This window comes from Haliotis cracherodii, unplaced genomic scaffold, assembly GCF_022045235.1.
Source record: "Haliotis cracherodii isolate W230 unplaced genomic scaffold, xgHalCrac1.p SCAF_9, whole genome shotgun sequence".
In the NCBI taxonomy this organism is placed as follows: domain Eukaryota; kingdom Metazoa; phylum Mollusca; class Gastropoda; order Lepetellida; family Haliotidae; genus Haliotis; species Haliotis cracherodii.
In genome coordinates, this window is record NW_027266343.1 from 5,919,387 (window position 1) to 5,928,730 (window position 9,344).

General features: G+C 37.0%; 1 protein-coding gene across 1 annotated transcript; it reads left to right on the forward strand.

The window, feature by feature from the left end:
- Positions 1–2,220: 2,220 nt before the first annotated feature.
- LOC139453061 (thyroid peroxidase-like) lies at positions 2,221–8,085 on the forward strand. The gene is made up of 13 exons (XM_071234685.1): positions 2,221–2,275; positions 2,719–2,803; positions 3,117–3,244; positions 3,796–3,969; positions 4,194–4,245; positions 4,446–4,564; positions 4,779–4,883; positions 5,173–5,274; positions 6,321–6,481; positions 6,716–7,221; positions 7,382–7,554; positions 7,684–7,795; positions 8,025–8,085. Exons 1-13 carry the CDS (start codon positions 2,221–2,223, stop codon positions 8,083–8,085), a joined length of 1,833 nt encoding a protein of 610 aa, XP_071090786.1.
- Positions 8,086–9,344: the final 1,259 nt, after the last annotated feature.

Genomic DNA, 9,344 nt, shown 5'->3' on the forward strand with positions numbered 1-9,344 from the left:
TACAGCTAGAATAAGATATATTCCTACAATCCTTTGAAACATCTGATGAAATTGATCTCTTAGCCAGCCAACAGCGCACGCTCAGACAGCAATACCATACAATGTGTCAACTGTAGCATTCGGGAGGTAAGTACATTTAAATATTTTAATGCCACTTCATCGTCTTACCATGGAATGTGCAGACATTTCTATGACACCGAATTCAGCTGAGCTGGGAAGTCACTGTGAGAGTTGGTAGACACATTTGAAGCCTCATAAAGTTTTCTTAACATTTTTTAAAACCCTCTCTATTATCTCATTACTCGAAAGATAATTTTGTAAAATGAGGAGATCAAATCTGCAAGTAACCTAACTCTACATTGAAATAAAAACGACGAAACAATTTCCAGAAAAATACACTAAGTTGACACATCTTGTCTGACAATGAGCTTCTACTCATTTTATAAACCGAAGTTAATATATAACTCTTTCCATAATCTTAAGAAATATCTGCTAAACTCAGAATTCAGTTAACGATTCCGACTATATTTTAAGCATGTGTTTATGATTTACTATCAACTAGTGATGATATCAGGTATTCGCGAAAAAAGTATCCTGCCCAACAGGTGGCACTCGTCACAAACACATGCAAAGTCAAGTCAGAAAAAAACACAGAATGTATATCTCAATTCTACATGTCCAAATAAACTGTTTGATGATAGCATCGCGACAAAGTTTCAATGGTTTGAAGGATTGTCGATCTGAATAAAGATAAAACCTATAGTATGTCGTTAAATATACTCACAAATTGTGTTTTCACATCAACATTTTAACGCAAACATGACAGTTTTTTAAGTGTTTTTTCAGGCATACATTCATGTATTAATATATTAAAATTAGACATTTTTTGAATCAATATGACTGCCGAAAGAGAAAGTATCCAATATAAATCAAATATTTGAAACTGCAAACCTTCCAATATGATAGTGAGAGAGTATGCTTTTACGCCGCTTTTAGCAATATTCCAGCAATATAACCACAGGGGACACCAGACATGGGCTTCACACATTGTTCCCAAAATTAAATAGTTGCCAGGGTGGGTGTTGCATAAGAAAAAGACACTTTGGGTTAAAAATAATGTTGTATCTCTCGTACACCTCGTGAATGTGCAAATAACCCTTCCGTTATTTCTTGCTTGAATATGAATATATTTTGTGTACCGATGTGTCTTAGAAGTACTTAATGAAAACAAAGGTTTATGAATCCAATTATCTATATCCCCAGAACAGAAACCCAGTCGATGATGATTACTCAACTGGAAACATTAAATGGAAGACACACACCACATATCAACAACACTTTAAAAAGCTTACTTCAAGCTAATGGACAAAACGTGACCAGTGGCCCAATCATATAACGTTCCCAGATATTTTGACCCGTTCATCAGGACTGGTTATTCTCTTGCATTGATGTTTTATATTTACCCTATCACAGAATCAATTTTACACATAGTTTAGATATTTTCCGCACAAAACCTCGTATCCACCCGACCTATACAGAATGTAGTTTTGACATGTTTTGCTTCCATACCAAAACCACGTGTCAAAGGCTTTTAAAAAAACATTGATACCGGCTAACGTGGGTAGACCAGCTAAGAGAAATAGGTTTCATGAAATCTCTTCACGTGTATAGTGTTATGCATGTACGTCCCACGATGTTCTTGTATTAAAATCAGTAAGGCTGCATGTTAGTACCATAGTAAAATGTAATAAATACAAATTATTTCGCTAACACAGAACATCTGAAAACTTAATAACCCGAGTCTATTACCATATATGTTCATGCATTAATCGACAAAATGACATGACGTCTCATTCTGGTACATTTGCAGGCTATAAATTGATATTTAGACCAGTAAAATGTTGATAAGCCTAAAATCAGTTTCTCTATCGCGATCGTATCACAAATATCAATGCAAGATGTGGAGATGCGAGATCTAAATGTCCATTTACCACTCAGGGGTCTTGATTAGATCGAGTCATCATCACGATCAACGCACCAGCTGCGGCCCTCCGCTGGGATCAGTCCTTGTTTCTTGTTGTTAGCAATACAAGCCACAATGTCCAATAAACGCAATCATGTTTTATCAAGTTTATATCTATGCTATTGGAAGCATATATATATACAGCCCTAGGACGAGTATTCCATCACACTGGTTGTGTTCTGCACGAAGCTGACAGTATGCAGTCACTAATCATCCAAGCTATACTGATTGCCTTCTGCGTTGTACATGCAGGTATGTATTTACCACTCACACTCTTTACTTTTGCAGAACATTGGCTACAGATCTTATTATTTATGAAAATGCTACGTACATAACCCAGTAAATTTAACTTTTTATATCAAATAATATATATGTTTGGAGTCAAAGATATATATAAGTGTATAACGGTTTGCGAAGATAGTGAATGATACCCATGTCATATATTTGAAGATTCAAGACGACACGTACAATCCCAATCTTTTAGGATTATTACTGTATTTCAAATTACATATTTGGAATGGAAACTATACTGCTGGTTTCAGAATATAACACTATGAGTAGATTAACACGTAGTCACATCTGTATGGAGGGTGGATATATTTGGAAGTTAGATGACACAACATCGTGGTTTTAACGTTGTTATATATTTAGGTATTTTTTTATTATCATTTACATCATCTCCGTTTTCGTGACAGAGTGCGGAGGAAGCAGGACGCCATGTGCCTTTATTTCACGATCATCTAAGAGCAAAAGATACATTGAACCTGTCTACAGAAGCAGGTATGTCTGCTACTGAAATACAAGTAGAATGAGGGCATGCAAATATAAACATTATTAAAAGAAAGTATGTTTCTTATACCCGTATATAATTATTATAGTAGCTTAACCACCTGTAAACTTTTCCAAAATATTATATCCAACAGTGAAAAAGGTATTTGTTTAATCTTGGTGCACTAAATGCCTCGGCTGTTATAACATCACACATTTCTCGTCTTAATTGGACATTATCGTTCCATGTGTTATGACAAGTTCGAGTGCTTATACGTGTATAAGAGGAAATAAATGCCCTATCAAATACACACGTTTAACTCAGGCGAGCGACCTGCGACTCAAGTGACACCTATAGGACAGCTGATGGCACGTGTAATAACGTGGACAATTCTGGCTGGGGAGCTGCAGGTGCTCAACTTGCGAGGTGGCTGGAACCTGAGTATGCTGACGGTTAGTTGCTGTTTACTTGTCTGCAACATTTCTGAAAATGTTTTGTTCTTATTAAGACGCTCAGTATTTATGTAATGCTTATGCCGTATCGTTACAACGATATCTACATATCAAATGACAATGAAGTTTCAAAACAGATTTAGTAATATTGACCTAGATTGTTTGTGAGTGCCACAACAGTGTCTAACTATGTAATGACCATGGATCATTTTACTTTAAAAAGTGCAAGTATTAAACTGACTTTATGAGTGAGTGAGCGAATGAGTGAGTAATGGGTTCCACCACTTTAAGTATCGCTTAACCACGTGAGCCATCATTCTCATTTCATCAGATGCACCAGCTATATTAGTGATATCCGGCAATAACAGTTTCGGATGTTACATAGAAAAATATCAAAACTATAGGTAATGTTTTAACAAGATGCTTTTAGAGTCAGGAAACGAAATCAATGATCTATCGGTTTACAAGGCGAGGATACGCCAGGCCAAACAGAACTGCATATTTAAACAAGATGACAACAACGAACATACATTTCTGCTGTATATCTACAGCAATGGGAAACCCCAGAGCTCTGGCCACTGATGGCTCAGACCTGCCTAACCCAAGAAGCATCAGCAACCATGTTCACTTTGAGCTGAGTTTCCTTTCCATCAAACACTCCGTCATGTTGATGCAGTGGGGTCAGTTTATTGACCATGACATTACGGGAACGCCGGTAGTTACAGGTGAGTACCACTTTTATTTCCCTTACGTGAGACTATTTGATTTGTAGTATTGATACGTTGTATGTTATTTATTGGTCAGTTATCACAGTTACATTTGGAAGTGTATGAAGCTTTTGGAATCTTGTTTTCTTTTGAATTCTGAAACAAATCACACACATTTCATGCCAGGGCTGTTTGTTTTTGTATATGTCTCCTGGACAAACATCAACATTCTTTGTTTACAGATAATGGGAACGATATTGAGTGTTGCGACCGAACTGACTCTGTTCCGAGCGAGTAAGTTGTATTTTATCTATTATACAGAACACAACATTACACAAGACAGTATGATTATACTGCTCAATTACTATTCATATTACTTACTGTTAAACACAATATCACATGGCAAACATTAGAACAATCAGATTGAATTAATGTACTATCTACAAATCACACAAAATATAAAGGAAAAATCAAGTCTGTCCTCATGTCATCAGCACGGACTCTCCATGTTTCCCGATCAACCTTCCTGATGGTGATTTCTACTTTGGCAATGGTAAATGTATGAACCTGGTGAGATCGGAGGCTGTTTCCGGAACAGGCACGGATTCCTCAAGTAAGGGCATTTTAGCTTATTTCTTTTTAAGTAACAAATGAAGAGTTAAAACTCAATATTGATTTGATTTGATCAAAATCAGCCTTATATTAGCAATGCATTCTTTAAACTGAAAAACGGTTTTGGATACATTTTATGTGAAGAAAAAGGTTTCCTTAAACCATCTAAATATAACCTTACACAGTAAAGGTATCTCAGAATTCTCTCCTCCCAGATCCACGACAGCAGTACAATGAATTGTCCGCCTTCATAGACGGTTCCCATATCTACGGCATTTCAGACTCGGAGACGGCCGAGCTCAGAGACACTGACTCTGGATGTAAGTTGCAGGTTCTGATTTCATCATAATGGTTTAAATTTGTTTTACACACACACACACACACACACACACACACACACACACACACACACACACACACACACACACAGATATAATGGTTTAAATTTGTAATATATATATATCAGTTAATGACAGGTTATCCATCAGAAGACATTCAATGATTTCCTTTCCTCTTAATAATTAATTAATTGATTAATATATTGTATGCATTACACAGAATTGAATTTCTATATATACGTACTAATTCGCCAATATGGGTGTTTTTCAGCTGGATTGCTGAAAGTGGGAACAAATAATCTTCTTCCGGAAGGAGATTCAGGCGATTGCTTTCTTGATACTTCTGATCCAAGCAACTACTGTTTCAAAGCAGGTTGTTACAAACAAGAGAAACCTATATCCTGACAGACGTTTGTTTAACATGAGAATTTGTAATTTCTGCTAATTTTCAATGTTGATCACACAGACCTTCTTTAACAATTCAATAAATACATCGTGATATCATGCGTGTATACTGCATTGTATGCGCAATATAGCATGTTGCACACTAAAAAGAATATATTCCATATTAAATATTTGGTTGTTACGTTTTCCTCTAAATTAATGTGGTCAGAAAAGCTTGCGATTCAAGCTTCAAAGGCATGCATGTCTGTGAAGAAATTGTTTAAAGAAAATAAGTATGAATTATGTTCAATAGCATGTTTCATTTTAATGCATACTTGCACATGTAGTACTATATGGTTCGGAAATGTGGGGAACAAAATAAAATGTGCTGCCACAGAAAATGTAGACACCGCATATTTCAAACGTTTTTAGGTTTTGCTAAATGTGCCTCAAATGAAGCACTTCTTGGTGAAACTAGAGGCTGTAATATGTGTGTACATAGGCAAGTTAGAATAGTTAAATGAGAAGAAAGTTACTGAGAATGGAAGAATGCAGATATCCACTTCAATGTAAACATAACCAGGTATCTGAAGTAAGGAGTCTATAAGTTTCATGTGGTTCGTTTCTTCTGTATGGAATCCACAGGATGTTTGTAACATTCAAGTGCTGAGTATTGGAAAAGTAATCAGTGAGAGAACTATCTCTTTGCATGACACTGCTATCAATTTTTTTCATCTTCACGCGATCTTTGCAAATATAGTAACTTAAAAGTCACATCCTCAACCTGAAATGTATTCATCTGTCTTATCATAGAAATGATGTTAATGATAAATGTTTTCAACTCACAAAAGAAAGATATGATCCTTTCTGTGGCTACTTATATATGACATGTTTTAATATCAGATTCATGTATAATTTCTGTATATTCATGTGTCAATATAGTATAATTTAGTCTCAACTGTACCGTCGGCCATCAGGCTATAATACTGTCTGTCTGTCTGTCTGTTGCAAGTGATTTTGTATTTTTTACTCAAGGTGACTCGCGAGTCAATGTCTTCCCTGGACTTACGGCACTGCACACTCTGTTCATGAGAGAACACAACCGTGTTGCAACAGCCCTCAAGGGCTTCAACAGTGGCTGGGATGACGAGAAACTCTTCCAAGAAGCAAGACGAATAGTTGTTGCTGAACTACAGGTTAGGTTTCTATTCCGTACACAAATGCATCAAAACGATCAACATATTCAACAGTGCATGCACATAGTATGAGCGTCTGTTGAATCAACAATGGCAACTGATAATATGCCCCATAACAGTCAATGGCATGTTGAAAACATTAATTAAGATTTACATAACTCTACATTTCCCTTAAAATGTAAGGTTAAAAGTAAACATTTGATGAAAATAACTGCATATCGTATATACCATCAGGTGATAACATACAATGAGTGGCTGCCACAAATCCTTAGTGCCAATGGGGTTGCAAACTACAACCTCGGATTCGGAAACTACAACTACAATTCCAGCCTCGACCCCTCTCTCAGTAACGTCTTCTCAACGGCGGCTTTCCGATTTGGACATTCAATGGTGCCAGAAAACCTTACAATAGGAAGCGAAGTGGTGGACACTGGTGACCTGTTCAAGAGGACAAAATACGTCATCAACAGCCTGGATGACGTCATCAGTAGTTTTCTGGGCGCTGCAGGTGAACGTGCTGATGCGTGGTATGTCGATGGCATGAGGCAGAGAATGTTTGAGGAGGATTCAGACACAAAGGACGGATTTGACATTGTGAGTCTGAACATTCAGCGAGGAAGGGAACATGGCCTCCCTCCTTACAACGACTGGAGAGAATACTGTGGTCTCGACAAAATTACCTCCTTCACATCTGGTACTGACTTCGGAGGTATTCAAGCTCGCGATCTTCAGGATATATAGTAAGTGTTTAGCTATTCTTTGAAAATGTGTCTTTTGAATATTTGATCCGAGTAATTTAAGTAACATGTTCCGTGACATATTCATACCAAATTACTGCTTAGAGCATCCGATCTTTGAAGACGTTAACAATTCAAGTACAATGTGACTTTCCTCATTCAGTAACAGCGTGGATGACATTGACCTGTACAGTGGCGGTATTGCTGAAGTTCCGTTTGCTGGAGCAGCTGTGGGAAGAACTTACATCTGTCTGATCGGCAAACAGTTCGAGAAACTAAGGGATGGGGACAGGTTCTGGTTTGAATCTACAGACTCCGTCACTGGCTTCACGTCTGGTAAATATTCGCAGACTGTGTGTTTTCTTGATTGATTACTTGTAGATGTCATAACATATAAGTTTTGATGCCTTCATTTCCATTAAAAAGCAAAAACTTCAATTGTAACGTTTCTTTGTTTGAATTCAGAACAAATAACGCAGTTGAAAAGGGCGTCATTAGCTCGAATTATCTGTGACAATGCCGACACCTTCAGCACCATCCAGCGGTCAGCCTTCCTCAACGTTGACACTGGAACTGCGTATGTTGAGTTCAAATATCCATGTGACATGTGTTTTCGGTTCAGTTGAAAGGACATTATTGCTGTGTTTTGAACTGTTACATTCAATTGATCTACAAATGCAGTGTCCTAATGTTAATGTTAATTCTCATGTCTATATTTGTTGATACGTGTTATCTATAATGTTTTTGTAGCAACCAATGTGACTTCAGTTTTGATATGGTCTAATAATGATTTGTTTTATCATCAGAAACCAGGAGGTGAGTTGCTCTAACCTGAAGGAAGTGAGGCTTCGAAGATGGAAGGAATAACTAGCAGCATACCCATACGACGTTGTGTCAGCACTGTTAATAAAGACTTGAACTTGTATCTGTGTCTTTGTCATATTTGCATAAAGAAATCTTACATTTTATTCGGATGTGTTGGGTGTTCAACTATCTATTGCTGAAGGTGAATATGAATATAAGTTCGTCTACGTATAAAAACAACCAGTTTTGATTAGCCTATTCATTGAAAGTGATTCCATTGGGCTTTTATTCAAAATAGAAGTCAAAATTATATGAATAGATGCCTGAAAATCGGTGATGGCACCAGGTTTTATATGTGGAGGAAATGACATAACATTTCCCCGCCTTAAGTGAAATTAAGTGATGAATTTATGCCAAAGTAATTATTTTCGAAAAACACCTTCATAGTTGACTCAACTATTCAATAATATACTAATATACTAAGAGCTAACATAGGTTGTATGAGTTTATGAACATTGTGAATGTGACAGGATAACATCAGAATTCCGAGAGACATGATCACCTATGAACTGACGTCACAACTAAACAGGCCCGGTAATGACAACAGGATAAACCAGAATGTCATTATCTGTTGTGATCCCCACGAGTATTGATGACAGCTTGACAGCTCATGGGGGCAAATAGGATCCTGAATAATTATACGCGAGGAGTAAAGTTCTGTCACACTTGCTGAAGTGGCACATGCAGTGCTTGGAGTGCGAGTGGTGATGGATTTCGTTGGCGCACAGGGCGATCCAAAGCATTCCACAGATGATCAATCAGGGAAAAATCAAGTGATCGAGTAGGCTATAGTACATCTGTACGTTTTTGTGCTGTAGGAAGGCAAATTAGACACGCGCAATATGAGATATCTACCTCTACGTTTACTTAAATATTTTTGTTTACGGGCAGTTTGTGTGAACAAGTCATCCCTTATTCCAGGCCTTAAACCTGCTTGTTCTCCATATATTTTGTTATTATTTTCGACCCATATTAAAATCTGCAGTTAATTGTTGTTGTAAATATCTTCTTGCACTGTTTAAACTGATACCCCTGTTGTTATTATGATCATTTCTTGGGTCATTTATATAAATGGACACTATTATACCTTTATTCCAAGCACCTGAAAACTGGCCTGATGAAAACATCCTATTAGATAAAGTATGAATGTATGACATCATTATTTTACGTGATGATTTGAACATTTCTGGTCAGAAGATAACTAAACCTGATTCATTCGTTCAGACGTCCATCAGCACGTCCCGGTACAAGGCGGGACCCAT

Excerpts from the sequence above, each read along its gene's own strand:
- LOC139453061 (XM_071234685.1), top strand. The coding sequence starts at position 2,221 with ATGCAGTCACTAATCATCCAAGCTATACTGATTGCCTTCTGCGTTGTA. Across the intron at positions 5,275-6,320 it reads CAACTACTGTTTCAAAGCAG|GTGACTCGCGAGTCAATGTC; the intron begins GTTGTTACAAAC and ends TTTTTACTCAAG. Across the intron at positions 7,555-7,683 it reads CGTCACTGGCTTCACGTCTG|AACAAATAACGCAGTTGAAA; the intron begins GTAAATATTCGC and ends GTTTGAATTCAG.